Here is a 27,552-nt window from a genome sequence, read left to right on the forward strand (position 1 = left end):
AATTTCGACGGTGAGCGGAAAGTTGTGGTATTCGCCCTATCATCGTGTATTTAGTATCTTTCTGATCAAAACAGACTTCAAGTGCACAAAGTTTACGAGACGGCGTTTATATAAAGATTTCTGCAACTGACCGCAAACTGACCTTGATACCTTGCGGATTGGAATGCAATGCATTAAAGTTAGGTAACAATTCTGCTGCTGAAACGACGGCTTGTTTACGCCAACTGTACACTACCAAGGCAACAGCTGTGCCTAAAATATTGATATATCGACAAAGCGACTTAACGAACTATTTACTCCATCAGACAAAAATAGCATAGATTCCAATTTTTTCCTTCAATGAAAAGATCGCAACCCCTTCTGCGAACTCCGGTGATGAACTGTACTTTCACACACTGGCCGCGAATTGACCTGAAACCTCGCGGGTTGAAATGCAATGCAAGTAAGTACTAAATATGAGAATATAGCCTTTAGTATAAACGCTTTTGCGCTGGTAATTCTCTGAAAATAAAAGGTGAACGCACAAACTGTATTTATGTCGAAAATTGATTGTAAAACTGTTCTATCTATCGAGCCTTTTCATTAGAGATAAAATTGTTTCATGCAGTAAAAAAGTGTTACAAGGACGCGGATATGTTTCCAATGTTCTGGTGTTATACTCAAATCAGCCAATGGAATAAATGAAGTGTATTCATTCGTACCTAGCCGCGGGAAATTTTATTTGAATATTATTGGACACTTACAAAGGTCAAGTCAGGGTGAAAAGCTGGCTTAATACAGCTTACGCCGAAAAATATATAGTTGTTTCATTGGTCCATAAAAATAAAATGGATGTAAAATTACTAATTTAAAATTAACCTTTGTGATACACTTATTGAATCTGTTTCCCCAGAATATGCCGTTCTATTAATATTTACCTTTATCAATGATAATCAGCGATTAGAAAAATCGAGCTATCTCAATCGGACTGGCTCGGTCTTTTACATAGGTCGCCATTGTCAAGAATTTTTTCATGGTATGATAAGTTAGACGATGCTTCGCAGCATCGTCAAAAAATAAGAGCTCCAAGATTGTCCATGTTTCAACTTAATATCGATGAATTTTGAGACAACGACCTCTATTTATATGCGCATTGTCTGAACGTATTGTATTTAGGGTTTGAACGTTGTAACAACTGCATTGAACGATTACAACGTACTTGGAACCTACTGTGAACTCCGTAAAACGAGTACAACGTACAAAGAACTTACTGAGAACTTTTAGAACGTGTTACAAACGTTGCAAGAACTTATCTTTTAGTTTTGATTTATTTACACGATACAAGATCGTATTTGAGACGTAGTGCGGACGGGGTCGGTCTGTCTGAGAACGGATTGGACGGTCTAGAAACGGACTCGATCGGTGTGACATCGTACAGGTCATTTCGGTCCGATCGCACTACGTTCTGGCACGTTCCTAACCCGACCCTAGTGCGACCTATCCGTTCTTAGTACGTCCATTCCGTTTCCAGTTCGTTGTTACTACGTTTAATTGTAGAACGGGGTGATCGGAAGAAAATTTTGAGTAGGCTCAAAGTTCTGAAACACCTCTCCCGTTAAACCCCGTTCCAGGCCGTCCACAAAGTTCGAAGACAGTTCGTAACACGTTGCTACTACGATCACTCCAATCTCACACAGTTCGAGCCCGTTTAGTCACATTTTTCAGAACGTACTTCGAACGGAGTCGGTGTATTGGGGGCATAACACGAGTCCTCGACGCTCGCGCAATTTCGTTATTTGTACGCATCTAAACTGAACTTTGTTAATAATGATTGTATATATGCAACATAGCAAAGGGAATATACAACTATACTTGTGCGCATCATGTAATTTTTAGCAGGTTGATTGTTACCGGTATTACAAAATCTAGTGTCCAAATCTCGACTGTTATTAGAATATGCTAGCTACGTACCACTTACAATCAGAGCTCAATACAAACATTACTAGGCTTCATAATCTGAGGTCGAATATTAATACGTGATTTTCAATATGGCATGCGATCGTTTTTATTTCCTTCGCAATTCAACGTTATCGTTAAATTGAGCATGAGTTTAAAATGTAGTGCTATTTGTTTCATTAAATACACGTTGATTAAACATATTGAATAACCTACCTTACGCATCGCTGAGTTAGTAATCCTACACCGGTCATTATTATTATTCTATGATACAATGATAGGTTTAAACCACTGGTGCAAATCACGATTTATTTGATAACATGCGTCAAAGCTTCTAGTCCTGGGTTATTAATAGTTAACTATGACTTATTAGAACTATTCCGATTCTAATTTTGACTATGTATCATGTTTCTTATTGCACCTACTACCGTATTTCTTACGAAGCCCGACTCATTATCGTTAGTTACAGCTGTTGATAATTTTCATTAAAACGTACACTACCGGACAAAAAATAAAAGTTACAGCTTGCACATTAAAAACAAAAGGCAAATGGATACATATAATTAATATAAATACTATCCGTTGCTAACACAAAACGACCAACGTTTTAAGCGAAAAGCGTATTGTTGTATCAATTCATCGGTAAAACAATGAAGAACACGAACTTGCATGACGCATATTTTAATGTTTGTAATGTCGTCAGAGTGGCAAGAAACTCAATACCACGTTTTTAATTTTGTGTTTATATTTGTATTTATTTATTTTATGATGATTATATTAATCGTGCTAGAAATAAATCAAGACTGAGAAGAGGCTGCATTTGTGTACATGGTATTTCCGTGCTTAAACGTTCATTAATGAAACATTCAATGTTCACACTGAGTACATTTTATCGGCTCAACTTTTTGTTTATAAACTATGAATCATACATGGTTGATTTCTATATTTGTTTTCAAGTAAGTGTGCGCATGCCGTACAAGAATAACGTATACCACGAAAAGATAATGGAAATATATCATCAAGAATGAAAAAAACATTGTCCAGTTTTGCTGACTTATAGAACAAGCGTACCAAAGCGCCAACTATATGAGACCATGTGTAAATTAGTTTACTTCGGGCTGGACATTTTCATGAATTTCCGTGTTGTGAAACAACCATGAACAAAGAAGTACATACCGATGCCGAGCTCCGCTGATTTTAACAATGATTATAGAATCACAATACGAAATATATTGATTATACCATTGGGTGAATTTATAAGATGAGACTTTTTAGAATTTAAGAAAAAAACAACAAACTTAGATGCGGATTTGTTGAACAAATATGAGAGAAAAAAATCTACCCGAAAATATTGCATACACAATTCATTCATCACTCAATTAATTAATTAATTAAGAACTCATTATCGAAAGCATCTCGAAACGAGCGTCTAATTCAAACTGAGTTTTCAATATAATCCGTTACGGAAGTCATACTATTCTGTTCTTTACATAGTAACACATCCCATACTCGATTAACTCCTAGTAACCGTAGACAGATGAACTCAATATGTGACCCATATATAAGAAGATGAAACCCCAATTGCAGGCGTATATGATGAACACACTATCAATCAATGCTTACAAACACAAGACAAAAACAAAAACTTTCGCAACCAGATTTTAATAAACATATCGTAATAGGAACACAATTTATGCGCATCCGCTAAAGTAGCGGTTAGTTATACGCGATGTTAATATATGGCGAACGTTTTGATCATTGGCAAATAGCAGCAAATTGAAAAAAAAACTGTAGAAGTTAAATAGCACGTATGATATACATCTTACACATATTTCATTTAGTAAGAGCGCGTATTAACGGTAATCTTAACTTAAAATCGTTGCGATGGTATACACAATTCTATATAAAAAAAGCCGCGTTGTGGGAAAACTGGGCTAGATACATGTGCGTTATTAGATTTTCCTTTAGCCATTGAAGTCACATTATTATCCGGGACGACACTTTCCGCCTAGACTGGATTTTCGTTTAGAACGGACTTCCTTTATACAAAAAAATCCATACAGGCGGAAAGTGTCGTCCTTTATTAGCCTGTGCCGACTGTACGAGCTAACCTGGGACGGCACTTTACGCACATACATTAAGCCCAGTTTTTCCAAAACGAGGCTCGATAGTCAATATAACTCGCCTTTTATATACCACGAAAAAGGTAAAACGATCCAGCAAAAACAGCCTAAAGTGTGATATTGTATACTTTTCTTAGGAGCAGATAGTACTCAAGGAACAAAATCAATCGCTGTACATCGCTCTTGAAATCGTAAGGTTGTTTACATATTATTCGTGATACAAGTTTTTGTAACTGACAATTATAATAATACGCAGTATGTCAACATGTCCGTTGGTTTATAGAAGAAAGAACTAAACGCTTTTCCTCATAATAATATATGTTTTCGCAATATGGATTATGTTAAAGCTTGTTCAAAACGCTGTAAATAATCCGATAGGTATGCTGTTGGTTTTATTCTACAGTAAAACGAAACTGAAGTAATCAGGAAATATAATCAGTTATAATTATAATCCATTCTTATTGTATCTCAAATTGCGTTAAATTTACTGCTAATACTAAAATTATAACGTGATTTAACTAAAATTATACCGAACTCTAAATATGCTTTTAGTATCACGTGCCTTGCGTTTCATTTGATTTTTCGATCATTACACAATTACGAATATTATAATTATTGAGACCCCAGTCAAAACAACGATTATCGATAGCTCGATACAAGATCACGTTGGCATGCACATTTCCGATCGGTTACCGGGTAGATGTCGGTAAATTCATTTTTTAATTGGTCATCCTCAGATCTAATCACAACCTCGTGTATTTTGGGATATGGGTCGTATATGTACACGTTTTGTAATTTGCGAAGTTCGAAGTAAATTACTTAATTATTATAAAATACATATCCTCAGGAAACTAAATTATCGTGAAGTATGTCATGTTAAACTGTACACATGCACGTATGATGTGAGAAAATAATGTGTAATTATCCAATTTCTCGAACTTACTTATACGAGAAGTAAGTAAGTATTTAAGTTTACTTACTCGGTTAGTAAACATTTCCTTCCTTTTTTATTCCGACGTTTACGATCTTGAAACAAACGAGGAAATCACGAAAACCATAGAGCCGAATGCGCGATTTCATTGCGTCCTGTCTCTTGTAAAACAACAAAAATGGAACGGACATCATTCATATTTTCAGTCGAATATCGGAAAGATTTATGAAAAACTATACTGAAATACTTGATTTAGGATGTTTTATTTAAATAATGATTGTCTATGGCAAAACAACATGAGAAACTTGTTACATCGAGCAAAACAATAATGACAATGATGCAAACAGCAATTGCATAAACCATATATACTAATATCTATAGCACAATTTAATCAAGAATCAAGAAAAAATAATTTATTCCACCTATTTGATCATTTAATTAGCTGGATTTATGGTAACTATTTCATTAATATACCATTTTTGCAAATGATCAAGATAAGGAACTGACACAGCTATAACAAGACAAATGACATCAATGGAATAACGAATCAGCTTTCCCGCATAAAATGCTCCAACGAAAACCAATATGAATAGGTAAAGCATGAAAGACTGTTCAAATACAGGAAAATACATTGTTTGGTTTCAACTATCTCCTCCAAAAATAGCGCAGGTAAATCTGTCAAACTTTCTGTCGTTAACGTGTATACTATACGGGAGAACCTGACCAGACCGTGCGACTGCGCAGGCGATTCTGGGGCTTCGCTATCCGCATATTGCATAACACACATTTTCGCATGACGCGGGTAATTTCGTTAAAAATGTAAACATGCAATATCACATGAATCTTAGAATAAGACAATATATTATAACAAAAAATAAACACAATCAATAAATGCATGTGGCTCTAAATATAAACAAAAATCCCCACACAAATCAACAATTCATAGTTACTAAACAATCGGCAATGGGGCGAAATAATGAAAGTTTGAGCGAATACATGATACGATTGGCTCCCTTTGTAAATGCACTCGCATATTACCGCCCAAATTAGTTGTAAGCGAAATGTCAGGTACTTTAAAGATACAGTTTAGCGTTGTTCACATTAAAGAAATATTTCGTCAATAAATTCAAAACTTTCTTCTTTATAGTTGACCATAGTTTGTATCAGGATAAGCATCTTCTCCTTCTAAGTCACTATACAACTGACTTCAATCAAACACATGTTCTGACTTCAAACACTGTTAAAGTCATTAAGTGATTTCAAGCCACACAAACCGGAATCCGTAACTTACATACACTACTTTATTTTCCTAAACATGGTCTACGAAATCAAACTCTATTCAAATCTCTATTGTTTATTGCATATAGGTGTTTCTTCTGCCGAATTTTATATGTCAGTAATCGCACGGACAATTTATTTTCGAAAACATCACGCCACGTACATACGTTTACATAGATACAAACAAATCGTTCTAATTGTTTTGCAACACCGACACAAATCCTGTTTCTTTCCGATGGGCATACTGGTCCTTTCGAAAGAAAACGCACCCGACTGACTTCTTGTGTTCTCACCGGTCACGTGATCAATTTCAGTCACGTGGCGGCTTTTGTAAGAACGTCATCTTACACTTATGAATACCATCGGCACGCGATGCTAAGTCTTTTTTGTACTCTCTATTTCTTTCGTACCCTCCTTGATCGCATTTTCCACCTTTTCCGCTTCAAGGTCCAGCCACTTGTCGAACGTTTTCAAATTAGAATTCAATTTCTTCGTTAGTTTTATGTCCCGAATAGCAAGGTCACTTTGGTAAAAGGCAAACATGGCTGCCAGTTCCTGTGCACCGGGGAAATCAAACTTTTCGTAATCTTTGACCCGAATCTGAAGTAAAAGTACATGTATATAAATATAACCCTCATTAAAATTAAAATATAATTGCAAAATATACGAAAACTAAATATTCGTCGAAAGCATTAGCTGTGGGCATTGACGAACATTCCTTGCGTTACTATGATCCAACCCCATGTTTTATGCATTTAATGCTACCAATAAAGTTGTAATTGGAAGGTTATTCCACTAATAGTCTTATTAATTACATCAAGAGAAGTTAACTGCAGTTTGTTGCCAAATAGACTTAACGATTAAGTCCGACCGTGCCAAATGCGAAAGGCACGCATTATGTTCCTGCCACCGACATGTAATGTTTTTTTAAACTCAAATTTTTCTGCATAGATCAACGATATTGCTTGACTCTGACATATGAGGGACACCTTTCGCTTATATCGGGCTTGCGCCCCTGTTAACCCATTTATGCCTATAGTCTCAAAAAGGCCTTGGTATACAGCGTAGACCCAGATGAGACTCCGCATGATGCGGCGTCTCATCAGGGTCTGTGCTGTTTGCTTAAAGGAATCTCTGTAAGAAAAATTCTAAAGATAGAAATAAATATACTAGACATCCCTAATTTTGGAAATAAATTGATCCAATTTAGAAGGATGGGAAAGGCATAAATGGGTTGATATTCGGCCTGATAGAACCCTGTGATAGAGCTGTTGCAATACAAGTAAATCAATCGAGCTAAATACAAACAAAACTAACATCATTTAAACCACTATGACTTCAATAACTACAAAATACGTGTAAACACAACAACAACAAAAATAAGTAAGGTGTGATGTTTTCCCTTACGTTTGGTGTGATGAACTTCTTATTGAAAAAGTTCTTGGAGAAGACTCGAGCGATCTGGTCAACGGAGAGCCGGTCAGCCGCCAGGTTGAGTTCCTGTCGGGAGTAGAACTTGGGCCGTGCCAGGATGTGCATCACGCACCCCCCGACATCATCCACGGAGATCATGTCTAGAGGCTTGCCCTCCATGGGCAGCGCTGTGGGAGAATATAATGTATAATGTATAGAGAATATAATGTATAATGTATAGATAATATAATGTACAATGTGTAGAGAATATAATGTACAATGTATAGAGAATATAATGGTCGATGTGAAGAGAATATAATGTACGTTGTATAGAGAATAACATGCATAATGTACAGAAAATATAATGTACAATGTATAGAGAATATAATGTATAATGAATAGAGAATATAATGTACAATGTATAGAGAATATAATGTACAATGTAAAGATAATTTAATGTACAATGTATAGATAATATAATGTATAATGTACAGAGAATATAATGTACAATGTATAGAGAATATCATGTACAATGTATAGAGAATATAATAAACAATGTATAGAGAATATAATGTACAATGTATAGAGATTATAGTGTATAATGTACAGAGAATATAGTGTACCATTTATAGATAATATAATGTACAATGTATAGAGAATATAATGTATAATGTACAGAGAATATAATGTATAATATATATAGAACATAATGTACAATGTATAGAGAATATAATGTACAATGTATGGAGAATATAATGTACAGTGTATAGAGAATATAATGTACAATGTATAGAGAATATAATGTACAATGTATAGAGAATATATTGTACAATGTATAGAGAATATAATATATAATGTACAGAGAATATAATGTACAATATATAGAGAATATAATGTACAATGTATGGGGAATATAATGTACAATGTATAGAGAATATAATGTATAACGTGCAGAGAATATAATGTACAATGTTTAGAGAATATAATGTACAATGTATAGAGAGTATAATGTATAATGTACAGAGAATATAATGTATCATATATAGAGAATATAATTTACAATGTATAGAGAATATAGTGTACAATGTATAGAGAATATAATGTACAATGTATACATTACATAATGTATAATGTACAGATACTATAATGTACAATGTATAGAGAATATAATGTACAATGTATAGAGAATATAATGTACAATGTACAGAGAACATAATGCATAATATATGGAGAATATAATGTACAATGTATTGATAATATAATGTACAATGTAAAGAGAATATAATGTATAATGTACAGAGAATATCATGTATAATATCTAGAGAATATAATGTACAATGTATATAGAATATAATGTTTAATGTACAGATAATATAATGTATAATATATAGAGAATATTATGTACAATGTATATAGAATATTATGTATAATGCACAAAGAATATAATGTTTAATATATAGAGAATATAATGTACAATCTATAGAGAATATAATGTATAATGTACAGAGAATATAATGTACACTATATAGAGAATATAATGTACAATGTATAGAGAATAATTTATAATTTATAGAGAATATGATGTATAATTTGTAGAGAATATAATGTATATTTTACAGAGAATATAATGTATAATTTACAGATAATATAATGTGTTTGAGTATCGTCCCTAAGAAAATGGGGTTTAAGGTATATGCATTAATCGTGCACCCGGATGTGACTGTGCAGTCCGCACAGGTTAAAAAGGGACGACACTTAAATTAATGCGGTCAATCTGAATAGGAAAAACATTTTATATGCAAAACCCACCATCTCGAATTTGTAATTAAGAACTCTTCCTATCGGACATAAAAGCAGTAAGTTTAAATTAAGTTTTAATTTTAGTTTCGCTGAAAATATTAATGTTTTACACAAAATCAGTTCGTTAAACTTACGTATCGCGTACACTCCGTATTTCACTTGGTGTGGTCGGAACACGGTATAGAAATTCTCATACCAGAACGGCAGTCGTATGATCGTGAAGTTGACGCCTGCAATTGATACAAATCGGTCTTAATATGATCTCATACGGAAATATTTCTTTTTTTAAATTTAGTTAATGAGCTTACCAAGCTGTACGTTATGGTCAGGGCCTTCGTAATGATAACCGTAACGAGAAGGATGGAATGACATTATAATAATTTTAAATCATGGTACCAAAAGTGATGCAGTTGCCAATATAACTATAAGGATATGAAAAAGAATATTATGATGATGACGATGACATTGACGACGATGACGACGATGACAACGCTGACAACGACGATGACGATGATGATGATCACGACGATGACGACGATGATGATGATTATTATTATTTTGATAATGATTATGATGATGATTATGATGATGATGATTATGATGATGACGTGATGACGACGACCACGATGATGATGATGTTGATTCGATGATTATGATAAATTAATTATTATTCTGAAGCTGTAGCAAAAGAAGTTGGTCCCTAAATATACATCAAGATATATCTTTTTCTTTTTTTTTTCGTGACAAGTGTAGTTTGACTATGATGAAAAGGGGCATCTTGTATATTAGTTGAGTATTACACGAGTGTAACGCAATCTGAACGCATCGGACAGTGGGCTACACCACACCGTCATGTCACACAGACGATCGCCGTTATGGCGGAATTGTCCGAGGAGTCCCGATTGGAGTGTAACGAACTCTAACTCACATGCTTACAGTGATATTATGGGCATTTTATCACTGTTAAATTGAGCCGAAAAGAATTAACAGGTCAAAAGAATTAGTTAAAATGTGGTTACAGACCAATTATCTACAACTCATCTTGCTACTAATTGTTTATATTTTTTTTTTTTCGAAATTTTACATGACTCACCCAGTCCACAAGCCGAAATGATCCGTAAAACAAAATTGTGTCTTTGTGTCGTGTGAACGAATATGCATGAAAACTACATTTAGACTCACATCGTACATCGAATCATTTCTGTCGTCAGTTTTCAAAACGGAAGTACGGTTGATTTTCAAATGGATTATTTTTCTCTTTTCGGGATATTGTTTTAGTATGTTGATTCTATATTAACAAATATAAGTGTATATGAAATGAAAACACCAAAAATAAACAACGCTTGCAATAGACACCTACATACTGTTAGATGCCCATAATATCATTTTAAGTTTTCTGCAAAATCCAAAAAAAGACGAAGGCCGCTATCCGAACTCACCGACTTCCCTAAGGTAGCCCTCTATTGCCGCCTTGCTGTCGAGGTGGCCGCAGTCCTTCCCTATGGCGCGCTTGACGTTCTCCGACCCGTTGAAAACGATGTGTGTGAGGCCCTTGTGCACCGCGGCGTCAATAGCGTTCAGACCCTGATAGGACAAAACAGGGTTTAATGAATGTGCGTAAAGTGTCGCCCTGTGTAGTTTCCACAGGCTAATCAGGGACGACTTTTTCCGCTTTTCTGGTATTTTTTGTTAAAAGGACGTGTATTTTTAGATAAATAATCCAGTATACACATGTAAGCGGAAAGTGTCGTCCCGGATTAGCCTGTGCGAACTGCACAGGCTAATCTGGAACGACACTTTACACACATGCATTAAGACCAGTATGCCCACAGCGAGGCTCAAATAGATAAATAGGTTTTGTTTCCGTTTGACGACTGAAAGTTTTTTTTTTAACTTTCTGACTCTGATTTCGGAAGTTTAACCCGAAATATTTGTAAGGTTTCACACTTTTGAGCGATATGTTTATTTTTACCAGTATCTGAATAAAATTGAGTAGTAATTGTTGTTGATTTTCCTCTCCATATAACGGCGGTAGATGTATTTGCAAACTTATCATAAACTTTCATGATAGTTTCACCTTGCACTCAGTGAATTGGTTTGAAAATCTTCACATCATAGCCCTTAATTTATTTCGTTTAAGATTTGGTGGTCATGTTGCATATTACCCTTTGACTTCCATTAATAAATGCCTATGGGCGTCCGCACATAGGGGCAAATGGGGTCAGTTGACCCCACCTGGAAAATCGATGCGCGAAAAAGAGAGTTGAATATCGAAAAATCTATACGTGTACAATTATGATTCCTGAATTGAACACTTTGGGTCAGAATGACCCCTGGTTAGTTTCACACGAACATCAACTGCCATTTACATGTAAACAAGTCATGAATGCGGTTATTGCACAATTTATTTACTCTCAAAACATTGTTTAAAACATGATTCATTCGTGCGGAGAAGTCCATTTATTAACAAGTAACATTTATTCAGTCCCTAAATAGGAAGTGAAGGCAATTAGGGTCTCTGCCGAATTACTCGATGATTTAAAAAAAATAAAATATTCCTGTCAGTGTTGATCCGATCCTAGTTCTGGCTACCATAACTTTAAATGTCGCTTTTTGTGATTGTTGACTGGCGCGACATTAAACAGGTCTGTCAATACTATATAAACTGTACGCTGAAGTTTCTTAAGCTAATCCGATCCCTGTGAACCTCATCATGCATAATCCTGAGAGCCTGTCGTCGGACATGGTGGATCTTAGCCATGTCTTGACTCGTCTCAGCGTGCTAAATGATTGTTCCACCGTACAAGTGGTGGGGGCAGGGTTAATAATATGATCATCACCTAACGCACGGCCGGAAACAAATCCTTTTTTTGACCAAGTCAATTAAATCTTACTCATTCTGTTTGATGAATTCCTTCTTGTTCCTGTTGTACCATGACATTGCGTCTGTTCAAAATTATCGATTTGATAAAATTCGTCAATTCGTTAGGACTGTATCTTTCTAGTCTGATCGATTGATAGTTTGATGTGGTTCGGATGAAGTTGATATAACATGAACGCTGGCATATTAGATTATGAAAATCGGCTTCCTAGAGACTGGATCAGTAAGTCCATGTACGGAATATAAAGACGGAATATAAATCGTGCGTCGATAGCATTCTTCACTGGTTCCACCAACATTTGCTCGGTGTACTTGACGGCCACATTGCCGTGGTATTGTCATTGAAACACAAATATCTTGGGCTGTTTTAATGCCGGGCCGAATATATCCTCCGCGAAAATAGAATACGCATTTTCTAGATGATCGGTGAACATCGATGTCAGATTATCAACGTGTTTTTGACACCGATTATGTCTAATTGAACAGCCTGAAGTGTTTGCGTGATGGGCTCTAAAATGGACGAATATTTGGCTATTATGTGGAGCGTTATCACAAATGTCGCCGTTCCACTTGCCGTCCATAGCTGATGAGCAACATGTCGTCCTTTCGTATTCTGTTCGTTTTAACTGACGGCGTATTTCGATGAAATGGTTAGCGAAGCTTCGAATGCTTTTTTACTTTGCAGTCCACCTTGTTTCGCTTTACAATAGTGTGTTCAGAACTAGCCGTCTTCTATTAGGGCTCTCTCTGAAATACGTCTGAAATGAACTGAAATGTTTGCTTTCACAGTCCCTATGTGCGTCAGAAATTGTATTTAGATTCTATATGAGAAAAGTCACTATGATCAAAGGAGAGAAAAATAGGTATAACATACTCCAATACAGTAAATTTAACAATTTCAAATCCTTACTCGTAACCTTCCAGATATACTTCATGATGCACTATTATCTGGCCTTATTCTCAAAATTTTCTACGCCTCCGGCGGCGAAGGGGGACAAAATCCCCCTTGACCCCCGCCTAGTAAAATTCCTGCGGACGCCCACGTAAATGCCTTTAATGTATGGTTGGATTTGGTCTTTCATTTTTGCGCTAAAATGTGGCAAAGCGAGTATTACATAGTGTCTTTTGTATTTTTAACTCGATTGCATCGAACGTGTAATAAGAATTAAAAAATATGTCATATTTAAATATGTCATATTTAGCAGAATTTGCCTAAAAATAATGACGTCCAAAGTATATTTGTTCACGAAAAAAGTATATTAATGTGATATAGTATGTGTGGAAGTGTTGATGTTGTTTTAAATTCAAGTAAATATTGTCGCAAAAATAGATATCTCGTGGTAAAAAAGAGTTGCATAGGTACGTCAAAACCTGATAAGCGGTCCACAGCCTACCGCGGCGGGTATTTGTCGGTCATACTATTAATACGCCTGTCGTGTATTATCAATGATCTGATAACAGCTGTCATCAATTAGCGAGAATATTGTTTTGATAATTGGCATACAGGAATGTACCGGCGTCTTTGGCAAGTAAAGTGTCAGTAACGTCCCCCGAGATGCAGATTGTCCCAGACAGTCAAAACAATAGACGGAAGTTCCAGTAACGCAGCACTAAAGAACAGTGTTAATCCCTTAATTGTAACTAATCACAACATCTGCGAGCCCCGTGCCGAAACGAAGTTTATTGATAAAACTTATCTGAAGTCGCTAATTGATTTCTAAGCATCTACTAGATTGCTCATCACCGACGATAAACTTATATTTTTAAAGGGGCCTTTTCACAGATTTTGGCATGTATTGAAGCTTGTCATTTAATGCTTTATATTGATAAATTTAAACATTGGACCTTAAAATCTCCAGGTAAAAAAACAACAAGAATACAATTATAAAAGAAAAAAAGAAACCCGCAACTGGACTCGAACCACTGACCCCTGGAGTCCTGAAGTAAAAAGTCTCCCGCTTAGACCACCCGACCATCCGTGCTCATGCTGTGAGCGGATGTATTGTTCACTTATATAAGCAATCCTCGTAGTTTCCCAAAATATAACGACAACAACAGAACTTTCGCGTTGCAACGCTTTATAATTTTCTGGTTTTCAAATCGTCAACAGATGCATATAATAGATATTTTAGAGCTTGGTAAATGTTCAGTATTACTGTTTCCTCACAAATATCATAAATATGATGCACAATTTGATGGTATGCACAAAGAAATTGTAATACAATACTAAAGCTGATAATAAAGCGCGTCAACGTTTATTTTCAGAAATCAACACGGAAACGCTTTTCATGTTTTTCAAAATGATGAAGTGATGTTGTACATGTTCGAATGTAATCTGTATAGAGCAGATTCGATAAAAACTATTTGGTAAACATATTATATTGATTTGATTAATTTGAGTATTGCTGACAAATGACCCTTCCACATGTACCAAATGATATTCAGATCCTATCATGTACTACCCTCAACCCGACAAAAAGACAACTCTACCCACTAACGTGAAACTCCGCCCATCGCCACGTGAAACCTCGCCCTACCCCATAACACTAAAACTTCAGCCACATGTCATGCTCACCCTACCACGTGAAAACCCCCACCTCTATTACATACCACGCTCGTCCTTAACACGTGACTACCCGAACCCACAACATGACATCCTTCAACATGAAACACCCAGCCTACTAGGATGACAAACCCAAATTCTACCACGTGACATCACACCATGACAACCACATCCTGTAATATGATACCCCAGTACCTCTAGACAACTCCAAATTACCGCTTGATAGCCAAGTCTAATAAATGACAACCCACCGTACCACATGATTGCCTCACTTCCACATGAAACACATAACACTTGACACACTCAAGATGAAACTAGAGCTTTGTCACTGACGTGACCAATACCCCCACATGCCGCATTGACACATAATATTTTGCATGTCGTGACCCCTTGACCTAGTTTTTGACCCAGAAAGGCCCATGTTCTAACTTGGCCTTAAGATCATCTCCATAAAACTTTGACCAAGTTTGGTGAAAATCGGATGTAAACTACTTGAATTAGAGAGCGGGCACCATGCTGAATGTTAAAAACGCACTAAGTGACCCCGTGACCTAGTTTTAGGCCCGGTAGGGCCCATGTTCAAACTTGTCCTAGAGATCAGTTAGATAAAACTTGTGACCAAGTAAGGTGAGGATTGGATTAAAACTACTTGAATTAGAGAGCGGACAACATGGTGAGGCTTAAAACGCACTAAGATACCCCGTGACATTGTTTTTGACCCGGCATGGGTTTAAACTTGACCTAGACATCATCTAGATACAACTTCTGACCAAGTTTGGTGAAGATTGGATGAAAACTACTTGAATAAGAGAGCGTACAACATTGTGATGTCTAAAACGCACTAAGTGACCCCGTGACCTAGTTTTTGACCCGGCATGACCCATATTCATACTTGACCTAGACATTGTTAAGATACAACTTCTGACCAATTTTGGTGAAGATTGGATAAAAACTACTTGAATTAGAGAGCAGACAACATGGTGAGGTTTAAAACACACTAAGTGACCCCGTGACCTAGTTTTTGACCCGGCATGGCCTATGTTCGAACTTGACCTACAGATCATCTAGTTACAACTTCTGACCAAGTGTGGTGAAGATCGGATTTAAACTACTTGAAATAGAGAGCGGATACCATGCTCAATGTTTAAAACGTACTAAGTGACACTGTGACCTAGTTTTTGATCTGGCATGGCCCATATTCGAACTTGGCCTTCAGATTATCTAGATAAAACTTCTGACCAAGTTTGGTGAAGATCGGATGAAAACTAATTGAATTAGAGAGCGGACAACATGCTGAATGTTTAAAACGCACTAAGTGACCCCGTGACCTAGTTTTTGACCCGGCAAGGCCCATGTTCAAACTTGGCCAAGACATCATGTAGATAAAACTTCTGACCAAGTTTTGTGATGATCGAATGAAAACTACATGAATAAGAGAGGACACCATGCTGAATGTTAAAAACGCACTAAGTGACCCCGTGACCTAGTTTTTGACCCGGCAAAGCCCATGTTCAAACTAAGCCTAGACATCATGTAGATACAACTTCTGACCAAGTTTGGTGAAGATCGGATGAAAACTACTTGAATTAGAGAGCGGACAGTTAATACGGACCGACAGACAGACCGACTGACCGACCGACCGACCGACCGACAGACAAGTTCACTCCTATATACCCCCCTAAACTTCGTTTGTGGGGGTATAACTATCCCTTCCACAACAAACTCACATCTACCACATGACACCCACAACTTACCACATGACACTCACACCATACCACGTGACTGCCCATCCGAACACGTGCCACATACCCCACAATTTGACCCCCCTATCCGACCTCTTCCATGTCACACCATATCCATACCACGTGACACACTACCCCTACCAAATGAAACCCAATCCACTACCGTATGACCTTCCCACCTGTACCACGTTGCACCCACCACTACCACGTGACACTCACTCTGACTATCTCCTTCTCCTTATTCTTGTCTTCCCAGTAATGCGTGGTGAGGAACATGGCGTCTGCTCCCTCCATCGCCTTCTCGAGGCTTGCGATGTCATTCTGGTTCGCAGTCACGATCACTGCGCCTGAAGAGAAACAAAAAAAAATCATCACCGGTAATAGCGGAAACAGCAGCAGCGAGAGCCACATCCGTACCATCATCGCCACCAGGGTAAGCTTTGTTTTAGAATTAGCAACATAAGCAACAGAATTGGTATCAACAGCAGCAATATCAACATCTTCAAAAGCCAAATATCATCATGACTAACAACATTTTGACAACCAAGATAATATAATTGCCTTAATCATATTGAAGTACTAGTGATGACCATCACAATCATCATCACGATAATAATCATGATCAGCATCAGCAGCAGCAGAAGCAGTGACAACAGCTGCAGCAACATCATTTTCAGCACTATTATAACTTCTAGACTAAATGCACGTGCGTTCAGTTTCGTCTCAGATTAGCCGGTGCACAACGACCCATGCTTATCAGTTACAGAACCTTCTGCTCGTGTGGACTTTATCGTTTCAAATGATAATTTTCAAATACAAGCAACCTTAGAAATGACAACATTAAGTACTACGTGTTTTCATGGACTGCACAGGCTTATCTGGGACACGCTTCAAGCACGTGCATTCCCGTCTGGGACACACTTCAAGCACGTGCATTCCCGTCTGGGACACACTTCAAGCACGTGAATTTCCGTCTGGGACACACTTCAGCACGTGCATTCCCGTCTGGGACACACTTCAAGCACGTGCATTCCCGTCTGGGACACACTTCAAGCACGTGCATTCCCGTCTGGGACACACTTCAAGCACGTACATTCCCGTCTGGGACACACTTCAAGCACGTGCATTCCCATCTGGGACACACTTTAAGCACGTGCATTCCCGTCTAGGACACACTTTAAGCAGGTGCATTCCCGTCTGGGACACACTTCAATCACGTGCATTCCCGTCTGGGACACACTTCAAGCACGTGCATTCCAGTCTGGGACACACTTCAAGCACGTGCATTCCCGTCTGGGACACACTTCAAGCACGTGCATTCCCGTCTGGGACACTCTTCAAGCACGTGCATTCCCGGTATGTCTTGTTTTCCCAGAGCGAGACTCACGCGTTTCAAAATATACAACACGTGTCTATTATATTTCTCATAATAAACTCCGCATACTGCGTATTGTGTTAGCCAACAACGGGATTAATAGACAGCATTAACTGCTTTGTTGGTGGTACCTGTATTGCATAATTAATTACATATTTGCCAACAATAAACCATACGTGCTTTTTCCCCGACCAGATCCAGAGTGTGTGGTAAATTGATCAACGTTTTGTACTTTCGTACTTTCGTAATTAAATTGACATATGGTACTCGAAGTATTTTACAGAAACGAATTGTTATTGCCATTCCATACTCGTAAAAGTACCAGTCAATGTATACATGTACACATAGCGTGAAAGTCTAACATCTGCCGGTATAAACCACAGTTTATACAAAAAGTGTACGTATTTGTTCTTGTTTTCTTTTAAATTTATAATGAAGTTATGATACAGTTTGATGAAAATATCGTCTTAAATGAATTTGAACGTTTTACAAATATATAATTAACACATTTTTATATTAATGCCAAGGGCTATTAATATGAGTTTCTATTAAATGAAATGCCATTTCAACAAATTGCAAGGCCTAAGAAAAAGTGTTAATTTGTTCCCTAGCAAGTAGTTATGAGCAGCCGGATGCAGTTGTTAATCTACTAAATATAAAAAAGTCCTTGCTTTAATTATGTTGTACTTGTTCGAACTTTCAAAATATTAACCTCTTGATTGAATATCCCGAGAAACCATTGCGTTTATGTATTTGTTTCTAGATATAAACTCATATTAAATAAAGGCATCGCACTGGTAAAACGAGGTTTCATGCATATGCGTAAAGTTTCGTCTAAAATAAGCATGTGTGGTCCGCACAAACTTAACAGGGGCGACATTTCCCGACTAGACTGGATTTTTGTTTAGAAGAATCTTCATTTAAACGAGAAATTCCATAAAAGCGGAAAGTGTCGTCCCTTATGAGCCTGGGCTGTATGCGAACATGAATTAAGCACAGTTTCCCAAGAGCCATTTAAAGACTCTCATCCGTGGCTTTTCAAATGGTGAATTAATGAACCAAAAAGGTAATGAGCCATACTTTAATTTAAAGCAAACTTTCGATATAATTGTTAAGTAATTTTGCGACACCACATACATACTACATCGTGCTTTACTATAAGTATTGTTGTATGTTGGATTTATCATGAATGTATACGTCGGTGTTTGTACTACTTGTTTTCATGGTCTCGCATTGTGTGTACTACTTGTTTTCATGGACTCGCATTGTGTGTACTTCTTGTTCTCATGGACTCGCATTGTGTGTACTACTTGTTCTCATGGACTCGCATTGTGTGTACTACTGGTTTTCATGTACTCGCATTGTGTGTACTACTGGATTTCATGGACTCGCATTGTGTGTACTACTTGTTTTCATGGACTCGCATTGTGTGTACTACTTGTTTTCATGGACTTGCATTGTGTTCACTACTTGTTTTCATGGACTCGCATTGTGTGTACTACTTGTTTCCATGGACTCGCATTACTTAACGACACAATGCGGAAACTACCTTCCTCGGCCAATTTCCTAGCACGTTCGCTCGACGGCCGCCTTGTCACCGCTCGCACCCGAAAGTGCAGGGGGTCCTCTAGGAGTGCGCGCGCAACTGCTCCACCCAGCAGCCCTGTGGCGCCGAACACTACCACCGTCCTGGGCTCTCCTTCCGGAACTTCAGAGCTCATGCCACACCCCATCGGTCTGAAACCGGAATCGATTTGTTACAAATCTATTTGTATACTCGTGCTTACTTACTGGTACTTTGGTTTTGATTAGTATATTACTTAATCAGTAGCAATTCACACAATACGAATTTATATCTAAACATAAAGCATTACAAAACAAATCCAAACATATTTGACATTTTCAACAATTATTTGATTCAAGAAATGTATCTAAGGTATTTTTGTATTCGTAAAGGAGGTTTACACTAAAGAAAATGTTTCGCACGTCAAAGTTTCAAATTTGAACACGAAATCTGTAATGGGACCAATGATAGTCTTATATGAATGGTAGCTTTTCTATCTGCGCCTTTTGGTACAAAATTTGTTCGGACGCTCCGGAGTTTTATTCGACGTGTCCTTTGTTCGAGCCTGATGCTTTGATTGTGCCATTTGACTGTTAACGCAATCTTATCTTTCATCGTTAATTAAATACCAATTGAAATCAAATGATCGACGTCAATCCTACATGTTTTTAGTTGTTCGCTTGCGAACAAGTAAGGTTAATATCACATTTTGCAAGCCAGTTTTGTTAAGTACGATAAACCTGATAACTGCCGCATCCGCGCCGAGAAAGAGTTGTATCATTTATGCCAGATGTTTCGGTTCTTCAACTTTATGCATTCACACATTGACACATCATGTGAATATCGTGTTAAATGGAATATTTTTGAACGGAGTGTTTATAGAAAGAAATCAATAAACAATTTTTGAATTATACGTTTCGCGGAAGGTAATGTATACGAATGATTAAAATAGTCCACAATGTGCTGCTTCTTAATCACGTGGTATATTTTGCGCAGCACAGGTCGATCAAAATCTGAGGCTATTAACGGACAACAAGGCATCAGGGAAAGCACATGCAAAGAGTGTTCCGGAATTCCGTACATTGAACAGTGCTACATCCTTTACGCTGTGCACAGACACAGTGATGCAGCCAAATTTCAGGGGATTTCTCTCAAATCAGCCTATAAAATATTCGAATGTATTCACTCGTGCCTGATGGCATTATGAAGAGGTCATTTAAGGTGAAAAGCAGGGTAAAACCGCTACACCGAAAAAGCGCATGAATGTTTTTATAACGATGTTGAGGTCAGAGACTGGTTGACACCGTGTGAACTACTAAGGTAACAAGTAATGTATCAACAACAAAGTACGGGTCAACAGCGCTGTATTTATGACTATCTAATGCGTGAGTAAAAAGTACTGCTCGCAGATTGATTTATTTTTTATGTTGATCAATTATCGCATTGCATATTTTGAATTGTACGTGGTGTCAAAAAGTTTGTAAAGGGAATTTCCATCACGAAATTATATTCTTAGTGTGATAGGTATTCTATATTTTAACAACATTCATTTAATATGTTGGTGGTTGCAAATTTTATTTCAAAATAACTGGTTTTTATTATACCATTTTAATCATATGTTTCATGCTTTCAGAACGTCAGAAAAGAGACATGTTGTTGTTATTTTGTCTAGGTTATCTGTTTAACATAAGTATAGTGATAAACAGTGCACACGCATCTCGACCTTTGCGTAAAGACACACTCTTTATAAATTTGAATGGGTTGCATTCATTTCAAACTTGCGATTAAAAAACTATAATAATAATTTTGACAAATTGCGTCTAAGGCTATGCAATAGCGAACCATTTCAGTCCCTTCAGCGCTTTGATCCAATCTTAAACGGCGCAATGGCGCAGTCTGGTCTGGAGCTACACTGTCCGCTAATGAGACAACGAAACTTTGCGTGACTTAATAGCGAACAGGGTAGCTCCTGACAGCTTAAAGCATACAACCCATTTTCGCATGACGCGGCTCATATTTCAAAAGTCACATGCATTATTTTTGGTTCCTAATTTAAGTCACTCTTTAGTTGGTATTTTAGAACTTTTATAGCCTCGCGATTCAGAAACGTTACAGACTTACAGGCATGCGACTTTTACCACTTCAGCTTGAGGTAACACACATGTAGGATGTATGTATATTAACAAAAACAAGACACGCCATGTTCAATCAAAACTTTCCCACATCAACGCGTCAGGAAATTTGCTTCCTGAGTATTTCATGTTCACCTAAACTCAAGCCGCTGTAAGCTCACGCATTTCTCTGCATGATTGTTTTATCATATTTTGATAGACTGGGAGGTGGGATATACAAATGTGTCGTGTTCTGAAAAAAACTGGTCATAATGCATGTGCGTAAAGTGTCGTCCCAGATTAGCCTGTGCGGACTGCACAGGCTAATCAGGGACGACACTTTCCGATTTTATGACATTTTTCGTTTAAATGAACTCTCTTCTCAGCAAAAATCCAATTAAGGCGTAAAGTGTCGTCCCTGATAAACCTGGGCGGACTGCAAAGGCTAATCTGGGATGACACTTTACGCACATGCATTAAACCCATTTTCTCAGAACGCGACTCATATATCACTTGACAATGCACTTAGTTGCGATGTGCAGTGCAGTTGTAGTAAAAAACTGTATACCTCCTCATGCTGAGAATCGAATACTTCTGTTGATGTCCATTTCAGTGCACGACTTGTGAGATGATTATTATCTGGCGTCAAAAAATATCAGTAAACCAGTTTGTGCTTTAGAGCGGGCGATCATATTTCCGCAAAGACTTTGTTTTGTTTTCTAAAGAAAATGTCTCATTGTTTACAAAAGCAGGATATATTTAACTATAATATGACAAGAAACGAGCATACTGAAAAAACACCGTATTAGTAATGTCCTCATCCGAAGAAATTACAGTATACAGAACTTTTATCAACTTTGTCACCATGCTAAGAAAGAAATTGCGTGTTAACTAAGCTTCATAGAAAATGACCTAAATTTTTACTTACACTTTTAAACGATACAATGGCTAAATATTAAAGGTCCATATTTAAAATTTAGAATGTTTATTTCCGAATTTTCATGGAGACCCATGTTGGTTCAATAATGATATTGAGCCTCGGTGTGGGAAAACGGAGCTTAAAGCATGTGCGTGAAGTGTTGCCCCACATTAGCCTGTGCAGTTCACGACACTTTGCGCCCATGAACGAAGCCTCGATTTCCAGAGCGAGACCCGTTTATATAATGTTTGTTCTTTATAGCTGTAAAGTATATGGCTTGTATAAATATCAACTCTAATATATTTTGCACGTGCCAGTAGCGAACAGAACGTGATAACAAGACATTGGTTATATACTTCAACGGGGCAACGTGACAGCACTAATTAGCGAAAACAATAAGCCGTTATTGTCGATTATCTGCTATTCATTACGAAACCAATTTTACTCACATTTATTAATGAGCATATGGCAAACACCTTGAAAACACATACAGTGCAAAAAGGCATCTCGAAAAAATGCTGCCTGACATCCGTAGCTTCAATATAAATATTTAAGTTGTATTGGGCTTAAATTGTCTACGTTTCAATCGTAAACGAGCGCGTGTGTTTTTGTTTTGTTCTGGTTTTGATTTTGCTGCGTTTTTTGTGTGTTTCGTTTTTAAAGATGTAATAGTTCTATGAACCACCAGGACATCGTGATTGCCTGGGCTCGATCCCAACTATAGAAGCGTCCCATAGTAGACCCCCCCCCCCCGACAAACGCAGTACTGGTTCTACCCAGGAAACGGAAGCCTGAAGCGTTCGATGCAATCGAAATAAAATAAAAAGTTTTAAACTAATCTTAATGTAATGAGGTTACAATTTGTACCCAGGCACACTGTCGTCATAACATTTGTACTGCTGTTACATTTCTTTCCGATCCGAACATGAATTTAGATTTGCCCTCTAAAGTGAGTTGTTCACAGATTGTAGAAATGACAATTTTTTGACACATTAACCCATTTATGCCTAGCGTCTAGAAAAAAGGCATTGGCAAACAGCGTAGACCCAGATGAGACGCCGCATAATGCGGCGTCTCATCAGGGTCTGCGCTGTTTGCTTAAATGAATTTATGTAAGAAATATTCTAAATATAACAATTAATATACTAGTACTAGACATCCCTAATTTTGGAAATAAATGATCCAATTTAGAAGGATGGGATAGTCCACTAGGCATCAATGGGTTAAAATCTGTGCAACAGGGAGAGAAATAACAGTTATATTATTAGACTCACGAAAACATTTTCTTTATGAGTAATCATCAACATAAATTGATACAATATAAAAGCGTTTATGGCACGAAGCGATTGAATAATTTAAAGCGTTTCTGTAGTATGCGTTTTATTTGATGACAATGAGCCGATTGCTTAACCCTAACCGTAAACCTATGGGTTAGGGTTATTACATTCACAAAGTATACGGTGGAAGTGGTAATGTAACAGCACTGATCGCCGAGGAGGGGATAAGGCGTAAGCTTTTTAAACTTGTTCTTCCATTTTTTTTCTTAATTTAAGGTTCTAGATGTATAACTTATCTTCTGTTCTGAATTTAAGTATATAATTAAGCATTCAAAATAGTTAAAAAATGCAATACCAGTGAAGAAGTAATTTTTTAAATGTATTTTATAATGAAACATAAATATAAATAGGTAAATGCAAATTCAAAAAGTAAATATTATGTAAAATGTTTACCCATTAGCCAAACATAGATTTTTAATACTGACTAGATGGGGTTAGCACAATTAAAACACAAGAAACCGCGATTATTAGTTTACGTAGTTTATGATGATGATCGTAGTTTACGATGACGGTCGTAGTATATAATGACGGTCGTAGTTTATGATGACAATCGTACTTTATGATGACGGTCGTACTTCACGACTCTTATCGTAAATTATAACCACAGTTATATTTATACATGTTATCATAATTACATATTTATAACTTTAGTTTTTAACATGTAACCACCATTACAATTCTAAAACAGCAGCTCAATATATAATAGCTGTTTGCTGTATATATACTTTTGACCGATACATCATCCGTTAAAATTGTAAAGTTTTAAAATTATTAATCAGAAATCTAAATGTAAAATTGGCGCGAACTGGCATACACAATTATTCTTATTACTCGAAAGATTGGGAATGCTTTAGACGCGGAAACATACAATAATGTTATAATAGAATGGAGTAAGATGTTGTATAAGTTGTGGCGATTATGAAATTATATTCTTGAGACATACGTTTTATTTTGTACAAACAGATTGATGAGGTACCCGTCTTAACCCATTTATTCATAGCGTCTAGAAAAAAGGCCTTGGCACACAGAGTAGACCCAGATGAGACGCCACATAATGCGGCGTCTCATCAGGGTCTGCGCTGTTTGCTTAAAGGAATTTTTGTAAGAAACATTTTATACATAGAAATAAATATACTAGACATCCCTAATTTTGGAAATACATTGATCCAATTTAGAAGGACGGGAGAGTCCACTATGCATAAATGGGTTAAATTAAGTTGACTGCCGATTGCCCATTGCGTATCAAATAAGTTAACTGAATAAGTCAGCTTACCGATAAACCGTTGTTTAAACGTGAATGATCGATTTGAAGTTCTATCAATAGATCGGATGACAATACGAGACATGCACATACTTAAAAACGCGGTATTAACGTATAACCTTTGTTAGAGACTAGTAGCCTATACCGCTTCAGAAGATATGTCGGAATAAAGTCACATGTGGAATTGAATTTGAATTCGAGTGGAAACAAACACGTCATTTCCAAATACAGTTATGTCATGTCATGCGAATGATTCCTGTAGAAATAAACGTTCAAGATCTAATGTAAACGATTACGGTGTAATTGCATGAGTCTGCAAGAGATTATGCCTTTATCTTGCCGCTGTATCTGCACAATATATGTTTTTGATTGCTGGAATATGGCTCTCTGATAGAACACAGTTACATACTTACAACAAACACATAAGGTAATTAAATGTAATATAAGGTTTTCACCACAGGAATGCTTGCAGAGTACAGCGATAAACAGAAATCGAATTGCTGACGCCCGACAAAAAATAAATTTATGCTTTTGATTCATCGTTTTTTTCACACCAAGTGAGCCCGTTGAGGGTCTGATTCAATAAATGCCACAACAAAAGCAGTTGTTTCTTGCCCCCGACCCTTCACACGCACTACACTTCTCCCCCTTAAACCTGTAACCATAAAAGTAAACGTCGGAGGAAAAGTGTGCCCTATGTGGGGCTCGAGCCCACAACCACCGGAACTGATTCTTACCCTGAAGACTGAGAGGGAGAGAGGGAGAGAGGGAGAGAGAGAGAGAGAGAGAGAGAGAGAGAGAGAGAGAGAGAGAGAGAGAGTAGAGAGAGTAGAGGAGAGAGATATAGAGATAAGAGAGAGAGATAGATAGCGAGAAGTATAGATCTATAGAGATCTGCATCTACGGTTTCGGAGAGTATCGCTCTCTCTGATAGATCTATCTCGCTCGCTCTCGCTCTCTCTCTCTCTTCTCTCCTCTCCCCTCTCGCTTCTCTCTCTCTCTCTCTCTCTCCTCTCTCTGTCGCTTTTTCTTTCTTTTTCTTTCTTTCTTTTTTCTTTCTTCTTCTTTCTTTCGGTTGTCTCTTTTCATTTTATCTGAATGTAGCTGACTAAATAGATTCTTCCCAAAATTATGTTTGCCATTAGACATGGTATGACTCATGTAAAGGGTGGGATATATATACGTAAGAATAATACAGCCTTTAAACCTAAGCTACGCTTTAATAGCAACGTGAAAGCGCATCTGTCTTGAAACCCCAGGATGGGGGGGGGGTCAATCTCATATTTTAGCTAGGCTTATTTAAAAATTTACATACAACCTTATACACATGATGCACGATGTTAAATTGAGACTTATTTTACTCAATTGTTACTAGTTATTATGTTTGTAACTGGGACAATATTCAAGCCACACATGACTTACCTGTACTTTTGTTCACTGCGTCCGTAGCAACTGAACATACTCCATAGCAACCTTGTAATCTCTTAAATAAATATCAATTTGAACTATATTTGTTGAACAATTTACTACGGATCCCACTTGCACAGTATATTGTTCAGTATCAGTTGTGAAAACACGTACACTGTTATGACGAAATTCCCTTGGAAACTATTTCACAGCAATATAAACAACGCTATTGTATATCCGCACTAATTAACGTGGCATAAATAACTTCACATAATGTGTTACTTTTGGTTTAATTCACAAATATTCTGTTAAACGTATAAACCATGTCGTACGTTGTATGAAATCCCGCGGTGTTTATAGATATCCCATAGCTATTACAACAAATATACCCCGAACGGTTCTGATCGATGTGTATTGGAGTAAAATTCCAATACGAGCATATGGTCGGTATTGAACGCGACAGAACCAGGTCACGGTTAAGTGAACACGGCTGTCTACAAGCTGTTTAAGCATGTTTAACTACCGCTTATTACTATGGGTTTACATAATGACTTTGGTATTACCAGGGATGTATAATCCCTGGTATTACGTACTGCCGTTTAATTCAGTCGTCTTTTCAAATTTTATACTGGTTTAGGTAAGTACGATTATGTAAGGTATTTGGAGAGAATTCATTGCAGTTTAAGGACCAACAGAACAGGTGTGTACCTAAAACCGCTTTTATTCTCAAATTTTATATTGGCCACATATCGACTACTCCTTTACCCGCAACTACAACGACTTCTGCTAACGTTGCTGCTGCTGCTAAGTACATTGTCTTTGCTACTATTAAAAATACTTCTTACAGAGACGTTATTTTCGTATCTGCTTCTTCTTCCAGCACCGCCACCACCACCACCACTACCACCAGCA

At 37.1% G+C, this 27,552-nt stretch overlaps 1 protein-coding gene across 1 annotated transcript; it reads right to left on the bottom strand.

Moving 5' to 3' along the window:
* Window positions 1-5,233: 5,233 nt before the first annotated feature.
* LOC127864841 (nmrA-like family domain-containing protein 1) lies at window positions 5,234-27,097 on the bottom strand. Its single transcript, XM_052404730.1, has 7 exons — window positions 26,656-27,097; window positions 19,591-19,778; window positions 16,886-17,013; window positions 10,920-11,064; window positions 9,615-9,710; window positions 7,675-7,868; window positions 5,234-6,867 (listed from the first exon to the last, which is right to left on the bottom strand). Exons 1-7 carry the CDS (start codon window positions 26,691-26,693, stop codon window positions 6,643-6,645), a joined length of 1,014 nt encoding a protein of 337 aa, XP_052260690.1. The 5' UTR covers window positions 26,694-27,097; the 3' UTR covers window positions 5,234-6,642.
* Between the last annotated feature and the right edge of the window lie 455 nt (window positions 27,098-27,552).

The sequence above is a fragment of the Dreissena polymorpha genome, chromosome 1, assembly GCF_020536995.1.
Source record: "Dreissena polymorpha isolate Duluth1 chromosome 1, UMN_Dpol_1.0, whole genome shotgun sequence".
NCBI lineage: Eukaryota > Metazoa > Mollusca > Bivalvia > Myida > Dreissenidae > Dreissena > Dreissena polymorpha.